At 29.2% G+C, this 15,687-nt stretch overlaps 1 protein-coding gene across 2 annotated transcripts; it reads left to right on the top strand.

Moving 5' to 3' along the window:
* Nucleotides 1-5,275: 5,275 nt before the first annotated feature.
* LOC105208263 (E3 ubiquitin-protein ligase UHRF1) lies at nucleotides 5,276-15,348 on the top strand. 2 transcript variants are annotated; one of them, XM_039445870.1, is made up of 11 exons: nucleotides 5,276-5,841; nucleotides 7,868-8,000; nucleotides 8,127-8,215; nucleotides 10,516-11,108; nucleotides 11,237-11,594; nucleotides 11,686-11,871; nucleotides 12,516-12,672; nucleotides 13,232-13,433; nucleotides 13,525-13,989; nucleotides 14,124-14,365; nucleotides 14,790-15,348. In XM_039445870.1, the coding sequence occupies exons 1-10, from the start codon at nucleotides 5,752-5,754 to the stop codon at nucleotides 14,338-14,340; spliced, it is 2,490 nt and encodes an 829-aa protein (XP_039301804.1). In that variant the 5' UTR covers nucleotides 5,276-5,751; the 3' UTR covers nucleotides 14,341-14,365; nucleotides 14,790-15,348. The 2 variants fall into 2 exon arrangements, with proteins under 2 accessions (XP_039301804.1, XP_025997047.1); XM_026141262.2 differs by having other exon boundaries at nucleotides 7,715-8,215; nucleotides 14,790-15,347.
* Nucleotides 15,349-15,687: the final 339 nt, after the last annotated feature.

The following is a 15,687-nucleotide window of genomic DNA, read 5'->3' as shown; positions in this document are numbered from 1 at the left end:
AAAACGCTATAAGAAACGTTCAGGGCCACTTGCACCAACGCCGATTAACTTAAGGCTTGTTTTCTATTCCTGCACTAGAATGCACTGGAACGTTCCTTCTTGCTTTCGCTAACTTTGAAACATCTATCTATTTCATTTTAAGTGTACACTTATTTAGAGAGTTCAGGAACAGAAAACAAACGGTTAATCGCTGATTAGTCTATCGGAATTAACCAATCGTATTTGTCGTTAAGTAAAAACGACAAATGCGATTGGTCAATTCCGATAGACTAATCAGCGATTAAGTTAATCGGCGTTGGTGCAAGTGGCCCTCAAATCTGTTTTGTATCTATGCAGTTCAAAATTTAATTTAATTTGCTAGTTTATATATATTCAAATATTGAGAATTATCTGAGGCAGAACTATTCTTTAATATGAACGAGCGTTACGATCATCGTAAAAATTACAATTGACATTACGATAGATTTAGATAGACACCTGTAGAGGAAAGTAATAGCGTTTTCGATTGGGATGCACTGGCTGCACTCAGTGTCAGGCGCGTGTTTGATTGGCAGTGCCAATGCGCACTTGGCTAGTGTCACGTATTCGTTTGAACGCACGACACTCGCATAGTGCGCACTCAGTGCACACTAAAGAGCCAGTTTCACAACTTAGTTTAACCGGAGTTTAAACCTTTAAACTTGGTTTACGGTAAATATTGTGTCCCACAACTGTCTTAAACCTCGGTTAACGTTGTTAAACTGCGGTTAAAGTTGAACGGCGAAATTCGGGCGTTTAAGGTAGATAACCGAGGTTTAATACTGCAGCGCCACTGCTTTCAGTAATCTTTCGAGTATTGTACTTCATGGCTGATATCTCCACGAAATTGTAAAAAGGTTATGTTGCAAGATATGGCTCTGGAATATATGTTATCGTCATCTGACGATGAAGATTTTGTGCAAATAATAAATCGACGCCCGAGAATAATTAGAAGACGACCGTCATATTTTGAAGAATTTGATGACATTGATTTTTATGCTCGATTTCGCTTAACCAAGGAATCTGTTACTGCAGTCTTAAGAGAAATCAAAGAAGAAATTTCTCATAAAACAGAACAGTAAAAATAGTTTTGTAATATTATTAAATTAGTACTTATAGATTACATACTATAATTACGATGACCATATATGTGTTTTTCCAAAGAACAGTTTTTTTTTATTTCGAGTGGCTGTCTTTTAGATTTATTTATTTTTTTCAAAACTCAATTTTATCTTTCATTCTAATCTATTGTTCTTTATTTTATGAGAAATTTTTTTCTAATTAGTGTTCCAATGTTTAATGTACTTAATAAAGTGTAAATTTTTACAGTAACAATTGAATTTAATTGTTTAGTTCAAACTGATTTGGAAACATGTAAGAAGAAAACTTTAAAACTTTTAAATTTGTTCATTATTTTTTGCCTTGGTGTATAGAACCTGTAATATCTCATTCCCTACTCTTCGGTAACAACCAATCACACTACTTGTTCTAGAAGAAAGATAAGTCTGTTGAAGTTTCTTCGCATAGATTATAGGTTTACGTAACCTAGAGTTAAAATCTGGTTGTGAAACGCGACAGAAGTTTAACCGTGGCGTTAAACTTGACGGTAGTTCAACTAAGCTCGGGTTGAACCCAAAGTTGTGAAACTGGGCCTAATAGCGTTTTTCATTGGGAAAACTACCGTTTGTTTTCTGTTCCTGGGGGCCTATTCTCGAAAAATATCGCATGCGAAAATACTAGGGAATTCTATAATATGTGTAACGTATACTATAGTATTTTCATATATTTTCGTATGCGATATTTTTCGAGAATAGGCCCCCTGAACTCTCTAAATAAGTGTACACTTAAAAAGAAATAGATAGATGTTTCAGAGTTAGCGAAAGCAAGAAGGAACGTTCCAGTGCAGTCTAGTGCAGGAATAGAAAACAAGCTTCTAGTGCGCACTGAGTGTGCACTCGCCGCTGGCAATTGGACGTTTCGATTTGCGCGATGACGGTGCCAACGGAAACGCCCAATTACCTGTAGCAAGTGCACATTCAGTGCGCACTAGTTTTCCCAATGAAAAACGCTATAAGGCTGCGATCCGATTCACGCTCACAGTGCTCATTGTCCTCACAATGATGCTCATGATCGGTCCGATTCGTTAGCATGCTTAAGGCACGCTGACAACAATAAATATTTCGGACCACTTGTAAACGCTACTCATAGGACATAACCTAAGTAGGATACCTAGTCTAAATAAAGCTAAAATTATTTTATTTTTTAAAACACTAATAAAGTTTTATAATAAATAGAATTTTAAAAAGTACATTTAATAATTTTCAAAAAATAAGATTATATAGTTACCTAGACAGTATACAATATTTATTTTAAATATTTATGAATATTTATTAAAATATTTTATAAATATTTTTGTGCTCTCAGATGGAACAAATTATAAATATAATAAATGTTTATATTTTGTTTGTCTATATTTTGATATTTATAATATTTACTGTTAATAAAAAATAAGTATGGAAATATTTTTTTTACTTACCATAAATATTGTATAAAATATTAAAATATAAATTAAATATTTTATACAATATTTATTATAATATTTATAATAAATATTTATGATCTGTTGAATGTAAGATCATAAAAATGATTTGAATTTAGATTTATTGTAATTTTTTTTGTCTAAACACTGGATTTCGTTTAAATTTCTGTTTGTAAAAATTAATTAATCTATTCTAAAGTTTGTGGTTGTATCGGAAACAAATCAAAATTAATAAAACAATTATTAATTGTTAGATACAAATTAAAACATATAATATTTTAAGCATATCATATAAAATTTCTGTTTATTATAAACTTAGTAAAAATAACTTTGAAATCATTCAACTACATTACACATTAATCAATATTAATTTATATGTTAAAAATTAATAATGTTTCTAAAAATGTTCTTTTTATTCTTTTCCAGATCGTAAATAAACTTCAATTCCATGAATAAATAAAAATTACTGGAAAATGGATTTATATGAAGAGGGCATTATTGAACAATATCAATTTGTGCTAACTTAAAATTTGTAAAATCTACTTTTCTTTATTAGTTGTTTATTAGAGAGTAATAATATAAAAATGGAATATACGCATCATATATGCATACAATTATTTGAATTTTATTTATGTATATTCCGTTCTTATATTATTACTCTCTAATGAACAACTAACAAGGAATAGCAGATTTTACAAATTTTAAGTTAGCACAAATTAATATTGTTCAATAATGTCCTTTTCATGTCAATCCATTTTCCAATAATTTTTATTTATTCTTGGAGTTGAAGTTCATTTACGATCTGGAAAAGAATAAAAAAAACATTTTCAGAGACATTATTGATTTTTAACATATAAATTAATATTGATTAATGTGTAATGTAGTTGAATAATTTCAAAGTTATGTTTACTAAGTTTATAATAAACAGGAATTCTATATGATATGCTTGAAATATTATATGCTTTAATATGTACCTAACAATTAATAATTGTTTTATTAATTTTGATTTGTTTCCGATATAACCACAAACTTTAGAATAGATTAATTAATTTTTACAAACAGAAATTTAAACGAAATCCAGTGTTTAGACAAAAAAAATTACAATAAATCTAAATTCAAATCATTCTTTTTAACTTTATCTTTGATTTTTTGTGTTATTATTTAAAAAAATAAAGAGACTTACTTTTCAAGCATGCTTCTCGGTCTTCACGCTTTCGTCATCAATCGGATTACATTTGAGACATGGGGTGTTTACGATAACTAATCGGATCTCGGATTGGATTGAATAATGGTACTCAACGTAGGTATAGAAAATTTCCCTAGGCTAATCGGATTGACGATTGCTGTCTCAAATGTAATCCGATTGATGACGAAAGCGTGAAGACCGAGAAGCATGCTTCAAAAGTCTCTTTATTTTTTTAAATAATAACACAAAAAATCAAAGATAAAGTTAAAAAGAATGATTTGAATTTAGATTTATTGTAATTTTTTTGTCTAAACATTGGATTTCGTTTAAATTTCTGTTTGTAAAAATTAATTAATCTATTCTAAAGTTTGTGGTTATATCGGAAACAAATCAAAGTTAATAAAACAATTATTAATTATTAGGTACATATTAAAGCATATAATATTTCAAGCATATCATATAGAATTCCTGTTTATTATAAACTCAGTAAAAATAACTTTGAAATTATTCAACTACATTATACATTAATCAATATTAATTTATATGTTAAAAATCAATAATGTCGCTGAAAATGTTTTTTTTATTCTTTTCCAGATCGTAAATAAACTTCAACTCCAAGAATAAATAAAAATTACTGGAAAATGGATTGACATGAAAAGGGCATTATTGAACATTATCAATTTGTGCTAACTTAAAATTTGTAAAATCTGCTATTCTTTGTTAGTTGTTCATTAGAGAGTAATAATATAAGAACGGAATATACATAAATAAAATTAAAATAATTGTATGCATATATGATGCGTGTATTACATTTTTATATTATTACTCTCTAATAAACAACTAATAAAGAAAAGTAGATTTTACAAATTTTAAGTTAGCACAAATTGATATTGTTCAATAATGCCCTCTTCATATAAATCCATTTTCCAGTAATTTTTATTTATTCATGGAATTGAAGTTTATTTACGATCTGGAAAAGAATAAAAAGAACATTTTTAGAAACATTATTGATTTTTAACATATAAATTAATATTGATTAATGTATAATATAGTTGAATAATTTCAAAGTTATGTTTACTAAGTTTATAATAAACAGGAATTCTATATGATATGCTTGAAATATTATATGCTTTAATATGTACCTAATAATTAATAATTGTTTTATTAATTTTGATTTGTTTATAACCACAAACTTTAGAATAGATTAATTGATTTTTACAAACAGAAATTTAAACGAAATCCAGTGTTTAGACAAAACAAATTACAATAAATCTAAATTCAAATCATTCTTTTTAACTTTATCTTTGATTTTTTGTGTTATTATTTAAAAAAATAAAGAGACTTACTTTTCAAGCATGCTTCTCGGTCTCCACGCTTTCGTCATCAATCGGATTACATTTGAGACAGCAATCGTCAATCCGATTAGCCTAGGGAAATTTTCTATACTTACGTTGAGTACCATTGTTCAATCCAATCCGAGATCCGATTAGTTATCGTAAACACCCAGCAATCGTCAATCCGATTAGCCTAGGGAAATTTTCTATACCTACGTTGAGTACCATTGTTTAATCCAATCCGAGATCTGATTAGTTATCGTAAACACCCACAATAACTTACTTGCTGGTCGCGTAAAAACATATATTGTACATCATCGCGCTGTGTGAATAGATAGAAAATTCTAATCTCGCGATTCGTCGCATATCGCGCTTCGCGTGTCGCGTTGTCGCGCATCGCGTGTCGCGTTGTCGCGCTGGTTTGCAAGAACCATAACTCGGTCCTGTGTAGAGTCCCTAGAAGTAGAGAGTCTGGACATCTCGGGGTTCCACGTGATTGGATACACGTGATTGTGCACCTAAAATGGCAGCACCAATACGGATCCCTATTTAATCCTCTTTAGCCAATGTGATTACAGCATACAACATGTCGAGTGCACACAACAATAAACATACACACACATAAAGCTCACGTACATACACTGGCATAATCATCACCGACATTTTAGGAACAGATGTCCAGACTTTCTACTTCTAGGGACTCTAGTCCTGTGCCGAAACATCTGCCATCTAAGGAGCGTTTAGTGAACTACAAGTGCAAGTCGGTAAGTCAACTCCTACGGTAAAATGTGAGGACAACCATTATCATACACCCTGTGTGCGTGCGTGCGTGCGTGCGTGCGTGCGTGCGTGCGTGCGTGTGTGTGTGTGTGTGTGTGTGTACACACACAGGGTGTCCTAGTATAAGTGGCCCCCTTTATCTCGTAAACTAGCAAAGATAAACCCAATAATTATATATCAAATTAATTAAATGGTTTGAACTAAACTTTATTGTGAGCACAGTGGTTAGTTAAAGAAATTATCTATGTTAAAGAATGAAGAAACATGCATAACTTTTGCATGGTAAAATGAATATTTTTATATGATAAAAGTTGTAGCGTTTTTTCTAATGAATACAATGATGTATAATTTATCAAAATTATTTTACAAATTATACAAGTTATTTCGGTTTAAAGTTGCGGACGACTAATACCATAGGCTTGTTTTCTATTCCTGCACTAGACTGCACTGGAACGTTTCTTCTTGCTTTCACTAACTTTCAAATATATATCTATAGGCTTGTTTTCTGTTTCTGCACTAGACTGCACTGGAACGTTCCTTCTTGTTTTCGCTAACTTTGAAACATCTATCTATTTCATTTTAAGTGTACACTTATTTAGAGAGTTCAGGAACAGAAAACAAACGGTATTTCATTTTAAGTGCACACTAATTCAGGGAGTTCAGGAACAGAAAACAAATGGCATATTTCATAACGTTTTTCACTGAGAAAACTAGTGCGCTCTCGCTGCAGGTAATTGGGTGTTTCCGTTGACACTGTCATCGCGAGAACCGAATTGTCCAATTGTCAGCGGCAAGTGCACACTCAGTGCATACTAGTTTTCACACAGTTTTCGCCCCTGCGGTGTGGCTAACTTCCGACTCCCGCTTTGGCGATTAACGTATGTAACATGTTGACATCTGATTATAATATTTGGTACGTAAAATATAAGTAATAAAAATACAAAAATCTACAGATTTATAAAATTATTAAAATATTTAACAAAATTATTTAGCATTTTGTATAATAAAAATAATAATTTGTATCAATTATACACTCATATAAAAATTAGATCAACATTGATAAAATTGATAAGAATATAAAAATTCAAAAACGAATTTGAAGAATGAACAATATGCTATAAGAATAAACAATTTTATCGATGTAGACATAATTTTTCTCTAAGTGTATTATTAATACGAATCATTATATTTGTTAGAAAAAAACGCTACAACTTTTATCATATAAAAATATTTACTTTACCATGCAAAAGTTATGCATGTCTCTTCGTTCTTTAACATAGATAATTTCTTTAACTAATCACTGTGCTCACAATAAAGTTTACTTTAAACCATTTAATTTGATATTATATTTATTGGGTCTATCTTTGCTAGTTTATGAGATAAAGAGGGTGGCCACTTATACTGAGACACCTTGTGTGTGTGTGCGCGCGCGCGCGCGCGCGCACACAAATATATATATATATATTTATATTTATATTTATATTTATATTTATATATTTATATATTTATATTTATATTTGCACTCATTTATATTTATACTCGTACAATTGCGATAATAAAATTATAGCTTAATTGTTAAATACATATTTTATTATGAGAATTTGTTTTTGTAATTCTTATTAACTTATAAACTAAATAAAAAATTAGTATGCAATACAGACAGTTAATTAAATTATCATTCTCTGAATGATAATTGCGATCGTATTCGAGCACTTTTTTTCTAAATTTTCCTGATTTAGGAAACAATAGTCTTTATTATTGACTCATTGCTACCATTTTATTATTGTCATTTTAAATGGCATGAACGAATAATCTCCAACAACTTTTACATTCGACATTTGTTATTGTCCTTGTCAGACAGGTTCCGAAGACACATACCCCTCTCGAGCGCATAGCGCAAACCGTTACATACACACACAGTGACTATTATAATACGTTTGCAAACCGACGAATAACGTGCAGGATTTTCCCCCCATCTGACTTGCTGTCGTATAGTGGTGGATTTCGCAGGTGTCCGCTATTCTCACTTCACATACCGAAACTTATCAGTTCCCGCCAAAGTTGGCGCAAGGTGAAGTGTTGCTTGTGGAAACGGTGGTCGCAGCTAATCATAGCGGCATATATAAAGTGAATGGGCAAAGTGGTGAGACAATAAGAGATCTTAACTGATTCAATTCTTTTATCGGTATTCGATAAATCATTATCCTTCATTTGGCTCGAGCGTACCTTGATTCTCCTGTTTGTAATAACGACAACTTCATTCTGTTAGCCATGTCTATCAGAATAAAGACGACGGACGGAGAAAGAGAAGTATTAGTCAAATTTCACAAACAGACCACCACTGTGGAAGATTTGAAGGTAAAACATCTGCTATGTTTTGAACCAATAAAAAGTTCATATTTTACTATTCATTTGTAGATTGATTTATTTGTTAAGTTAAATATACACTTGGAGAATGAGCAGCAAATATTTATTGTTTTTATTCAGTAATATACCCCAAAGAAAATTTAACGCGCTTCAATACGTTTACGGCAAAGATATTGGAGTATGTTGGAGCATGCGACGCGAACAAACCTAAAGACAATGTTAAATTCTTGTTCGGCTCCCTCATGTAAGGTACATTAAAGAAAATTCGTACGCGATGTAGACGCTCATACGTTAGCTGCTATTCGTTCGGTGTTCGTTCGCTGAGTATGTACCTAATTTTATGACGCAGAATATTTTTCGATTATTTCTAAGGGTGCATTTGGTTTCATGCATATGACGCGTTATTTATTCCACTTGCTCATTAAATATTATAAACAAGAATAAATGATGTATCATATATACACATTACGGAACGTAAATCGAGATTTTTGTTGTGCTTTCTAGGGAAAACGGAACTATTTCAATTGAAATTTATTCCAAAAAGTTTTATAAAACGTGCTTAGTTTATTATGATAACATTAATGTCCTTGTTATTTTTTTTTCTTGTACAGAGGGAAAAAACGGAAAACATGGTCGATAATACTTAATACACATCTTTATTTTCCAAACCCACGTATTAGACACAATAAGTAGTTCGTGTTTGTCGTTAATTTTCATTACTTTTACTAATATAAAGAAATTATTGAATAATCCTTACATATATTTTAACTATCGATCTTTAGAAAGTAAGGTGTTTCAAAAATAGTTAGCCAAACTTTAAGAACGTATTTCACTCATTGTAAGCATAAAAAAAAATCATATAAACATGAGTTCGAAAATGCTTCCTTTTCAAATTATAAACATTTTTTATTGAAATTTTATAAAAATTACTGGAAATGAATTCCTTCCGCATCAATGCATGCTTTGCATCGACGTCACATATAGATTGTCGAAGACATTCAAAAATTCCCATAGTATTTCGTATTTTTTCACACGCAGCGATAATACGATTTCAGAGTACTTCCACAGTAGCAACAGGAGTACCATACACGAGTCTTCAGATGTGCGAATTTTTTAATGTCTTCGACAATCCATGCGACGTCAATGCGAAGCATGCATTTATGCAGAAGGAAATCATTTCCAGCAATTTTTATAAAGCCAATAAAAAATGTTTATAACTTGGAAAGGAAACATTTTCAAACCCATGTTTATATGACTTTTTTTCATCTTTACAATAAGTAAAGTATGCTCTTAAAGTTCAACTAAGTATTTCTGAAACACCCTGTATAATAGTCTATTAAAAAATAATTGTACATAAACATTGCAACTAAATTAGACAAGAGAGAAATGTACGTATAAAACTGCAACAAATAACTCTAAAACAAAAGTAACATAAGAAAAAGACGTTTTATTTGAATCCGAACAAGTTTTTGTCGAAGAATAAGCACAGACTGTTGTGAGACCAGCAATACAAGCTTGCCCTTTACATGCCAAACTTTGAGGGAAAAGAGGGATGGGACAAAGACCTTTCGGCTACTTATGTTTAATATTTCAAAGAAAGGAAATGTGCAGGACACTAAATGTAATAAAAATTAAGTGTTAATATTGCAATGTATTATTTAATAAGTACATAACAAAAAAATAAATAAAAATACACATGTAGATCCTAAAATACATGTAAATAATGTTAAATATAAATTATTATTGATAGTACCTATAAAAATAAATATTACTAAAATTAATATTGGAAATGTTTAAAGTATTACCTAGCCGCAAAAAATAATAAATAAAAAATTGCAAAATGTATTAAAAGAGATACAAAACTTATATAAAAAAAAGAACAAAATTGAAATTTAAAGGTATTCTTAATTTTAAGCCTTCAAAAGTAATAGCAAAATAGTTTAAAACTTCAAATTCAGAATACTTCTTTTATACAAAACTTTATTTTGCATTCTGGTACATTCTGTACTTTATTATCACTGATACATTTTTTTTTATTTTTATCAATATTTAAAATATGTAATATTAAATGTAAATTACATATATTTTATAATTTATATACGTTTATTAATTTTTTTAGTAATATTAAATAGTAATACTAAGCAATATTATTTTTGTTCATGTTTGTTCTTGCCCTATATGCGCCTTATATTATTTACTTGTTGAAGGAAAAAATGGCACGCAAATTTTATTTTCAAAAATAAATAATATAATTTTATAGAATTTTACATAAGTTTATTTTATTTTTTAAGCGTGAAGTTAAAGAACAGCTACATGTTGAAGAGATATTACAACGATTGTTCTTTGCCGGGAAACAATTAGAAAATGGATATCATCTCTGTAATTATAATATCAATGTTAATGACGTTATATTACTTCTGATAAAACCAAAGAAAATAGACAATATCGGAAATGAAATATCTTCCGACAAAAAAAAGAATAAAAAGAAAAAAAAAATAAGCGCAGAAAAAGGAGAGACAGAAGAATTAAAACAAGCTGAGAGCTTGTATTACAAAATTGGAGATGCGGTGGATTGCAAGGATGCAGAGACTAATGCCTGGTTTGAAGCGATTATAAAAAATATTTTTAAAAAGAAAGATGAAATACTTTATGAGATATCATGGGAATTCCTTAACACAGAATGTGAGAAAGTACCTGAAGTACATATACGACCACGTGCACGACGTTCTATACCATTTGATGAACTATCTGTGGGTGAAACAGTCATGATTAATTATGACATAGATCAGCCTGAGAAAATTGGTCTGTGGTTTGACTTTACAATAACCGAAATAGTGAAAAAAAGAGGACGGCAAGAATTAGTTGGACGATTGCATATTAACAGGTACATTTTTTTTATTTATTAACCTTTATTATATTAATATACAAGACAAATAAAATACAAAATTTAGGATCTATATAAAAATCATACAGAAAGTATTAATCTACAGCAATAACTTTTTCTTTGAACAGTGACGACAGTGGTCTTTGCATTCGAAAGAAAGTCAAAGAAGAAATATATGCAATCCCAGAAAAGCCCAAGCTTCTAACAGAAAGAACTGCAGACGACGAACTTTTAATGATTAGTAACGGCAAAGCCAGACTCAATCCCCCTGCTTGTGAAGAGTGCAACGACAATCCTAATATGAAATGTCATTCGTGCGGCTGTTACATTTGTGCGGGCAAGGAAGAGGAAGATACGCTTCTGATTTGCGATGAGTGTAATTGTTTGTTTCATATGAAATGTTTGAATCCTCCACTTCTGGAACTGCCACAAGAGACTTATTGGTATTGTCCTGAGTGTAAAATTGACGAAAATGAAATTGTCAAAGTATGTATATCTTCATCATTATATACCTTCTTTGAATAATTTTCCACAATTTCAATTTTTATCATTGTCATTACTATTGTATTTATTACAGGCAGGAGACAAACTGAAAACAACAAAAAGGAAACTCGTCTGTATCGACAATAAAAACTCAAGTTCTTGTAGAGGTGGCGGAATGTCAAACGCTGCAAGACAAAAAATGTGCTACATAGTTCCTCCAGATCATTGTGGACCAATTCCTGGTGTGGATGTTGGTACAACTTGGATGTTTAGACTGCAGGTAAAGAAAAATTCCAATATATATATATATATATATATATATATATATATATATATATATATATATATATATTGTTCCTCTTTTAACTATATAAGTATTATATATAAACCGTCAGTAGAACATCTATAATAATATGATCAAGTGAAAAGTATTAATAATTATAACAGTTTTCAATCAGTCACAATCCAATCAAAAATCAAATTTGTATCTTTATTATAATATTTATTAAATTTTATTATGTTACTTTGTATTATAATATTGTTTTATATTCTTTTAAAATATATTTTCACATACTCTTTTCTTCTTTTTAATTTATATGGTATTGAAAATTAATTAAGTTCAAAATAACCTCATTATTTTATTTATATTTATTTCATAAAACAATTTTTGAAAAGGTATATTGATGTGCATGCGTGCGCGCACGCGCGTGTGTATGCAAATAAATAATGTGAATGCAGCAACAGTTCATATTTATGAACTGTAGACTGCATTCGCTTTAACACAATGCTTATAAACATTATTCAATGTTTGAATAAAAATAACATGAATAAAATGATATTTTAAAAGCGCTATGGATGTCAAAAGCAAAGACTTTCGATAAATCTATCAAATAAACATGAAAAAAAAATATATTTACTTACTAGGTTTCGGAAGCTGGAGTACATAGACCGCCCGTTGCTGGCATCCATGGACGGGAAGATGATTGTGCGTACTCTATTGTTTTTTCAGGCGGCTACGAAGAGGACTATGATTATGGTGAAGAGTTTCTCTACAGCGGCTCGGGTGGTAGAGATTTGTCAGGTATTGCATAAATCAAATTTTTTTAAAAATCGTTGTTTATTATCCGTACAATTTTTTTCAGAATTTTTCATATAATTTTTCAAAATTTTCATGTAAATATCAGAATTTTTCAAAATTTGTATAATTTTTAGAAAATTTTTTAAATATTTTATATTGAATTTATACGCTTCAGAAATTTTGAAAAAGTCTATATCTTTTTAAGAATTCTTCATATATATATATATATATATATATATATATATATATATATAAATTTAAAATATCTCAAAAGTATTAAAATTTTTCATTCTATAATTTCTCATGAATTTTATCAAATATAAAAAAGTTTAAAGTATTTTTTAGAAAATATGGCATGAGAAATTTTAGAAATCTCTCAAAATTCATATATAAAAAATATTCTAAGAAAAGATTTAGACTTTCTCAAAATTTCTGGAAAGTGTTCTAATTTGTAATAAAAATTCTGAGAAAAGTTTTTACTAAGAATACAATTACAAACTTCTATGTGTCAATAACTCCATGCCATATATTATGTACTCGTTTAATCTTTATGGACACAAAGGTAACAAAAGAGTCAATACACAAAGCAAAGATCAGACGCTGACAAGAATGAATTTGGCATTGGCTAAAAATTGTAATGCTTCCGTGAATGATAAAATTGGTGCAGATGCTAAGACTAAATGGAAAGAAGGAAAACCAGTTCGAGTTGTACGTAATTATAAGTTAGGAAAACGTAGTGAATATGCACCGAAGGAAGGAAACAGGTATATTGAGTGCATTGTTTAGCTCTATAAATAAGGATGTATAATTCTTTTTAAGCAAATCTTTCTTTAACAATTCTCGATCTTGTCACAGATACGACGGTATCTATAAAGTGGTTAAATATTACCCAGACAAAAGCACCCATGGTTTCGTTATGTGGAAATACGTTTTAAGAAGAGATGATCCATCTCCTGCACCATGGACTCAAGAGGGAAAAGAAAGAATCGCTTTTCTTGGTTTGAAGATGTTGTATCCCGACGGATATCTCGAGACAGTGGAAAAATTCGATAAAATCACAGTTAAAAAACGACTTGCTATCGAAGACAATAGCAAAGAAAGCAAGATTCCAGCTAAGAAACAACGCCGCACTATTAATGATGATGATAAAGAAAACGATATGACTATTAAAAAGTTTAAAAAGGTTAAGCGAACTTTTGATTTGGAAGATGAATTGAAAGATTTAATAGAAAATGACAAAGTAAACGCTAAGTTATGGGCTGAATGTAAAGCAACGTTGATCGATGGAAAACCCGCCTTCTTGAATAGTGTTTTAGAAAGGTAATATTCTTTACAGACAATATTAGATTATTAGATTATATTATTAATATTATTAATATTAATATTAGATTATTTTTCAAGCGACTTAGTAATGAATGCAACATTTAACATAATACGTAATTTACATTTTGCAGATTTAAATGCGTTTGCTGTCTCGGAATATTTTACAATCCTGTAACGACTCCTTGCGAACATACCGTCTGCTTAAAATGCTTACAGCAGAGCTTTGCCTCTGAGATTTATTCCTGTCCTACATGCCGATTTTCTCTAGGAAAAGATTACGATATGAAGGTTAATCAAATATTATCGTCTGCCTTATTACACATTTTTCCTGGCTACAAAGGCGAATAGTAATGTCATCTTCATATAATTACATGTAAGTTGTTGATTTTATTATTTATTTGCATCACATAGAATTAAATTTTGTATTAATGTAACTGTTTTAAAATTAAAAACATCTCTAAATTGTGTTTAATATAATTATTTATTTGAATTCTAAACCTTTAAGTTGTACATTTACACCCGGACTTAATCTATATGATTAATATAATAGTTTTTGGGAGCCATCAGTAGATCTCTTTAAACAATTTATTCCAATTTCTATTATCCTTTATCATCTTAAACACAATTTTGAGAAATGCATTATTTTTCTTCTTTTCTCTTGCAATAAAGAAACGGTGACAATTCTGATTTAAACATTACATTTTGTATACAAATTTATAAAACAGTTATATGTATTATGGTATCATACATAATGTATATAACATATATATAACTATATATGGTGTATCTTTTTGCAGAGCAATTTGAAAAGTCAGTATTTGAAATGTATGTTTGTTTTGCTTAAAACTACAGTTTAAAATATTCTGTGAGTACTGTACGATGAAAATAATTTGTATGAACTAAATTAGCCAAGTGTTTTGTACAAAAGTAAGAAGATATTTTTACAAAAAATTGAAAGGTTTATTTATCACTTAGGAAAATTAAAAATGCTTTACTAAAAAAATTGTACGTAAAAATTAAACCTATTGTAACATTTAATTGTAACATTTTATTTATATTTTTTTAATAACATAAGTACGTGATATTTAAGGATATCAAGAAGATATGTACATCTAATATGGCAAGACTATTGATATCATTCGATATATTTAATAATTAATATTTTAATATAAATGAAATATTTCTTTTGTACTTTTTAATGCAAATCTGGCATTATAGAGACATTGTCTACATTCTAGATTATTATGTGCAAGTTATTATAACTATTATTTTATGGTGTTTATATAAGACAGTTTCAAAAGAAACAATGAATAAATTTCGTAATGTATATGTATAAATCACACTTATATATTTTAATTATTTTTAAGCATTTTTATCAAATAATGATGTCACTCTGATCCACTTTACAATTAGATAACACTAATTTATAAAAAATATTTTTTTTAATTATTTTAAATTAAAGTGTTTTTATAAAATTTTGGATACTGAAAACATTTGACTCTGAGATTCCATGATAATAATTCTTGGCTGTATATTTCTAATTTAATCATTGTTTTCATTTTTTACCCAGAATATAATGGTTTGAAAAGTTTTAATATCTTTAGTCATTTAAGTTCATATTTTTTTTGTATCTATGCATTATTTATATTAAATCAAATTATTATTAATATTATGTCTTATCTCTATTTTGTCTCC

The sequence above is a fragment of the Solenopsis invicta genome, chromosome 2 (genome assembly GCF_016802725.1).
Source record: "Solenopsis invicta isolate M01_SB chromosome 2, UNIL_Sinv_3.0, whole genome shotgun sequence".
Classification (NCBI taxonomy): Eukaryota; Metazoa; Arthropoda; class Insecta; order Hymenoptera; family Formicidae; genus Solenopsis; species Solenopsis invicta.
The sequence above is the reverse complement of the archived record's forward strand: the minus strand, read 5'-3'. Positions and strand labels throughout refer to the sequence as shown.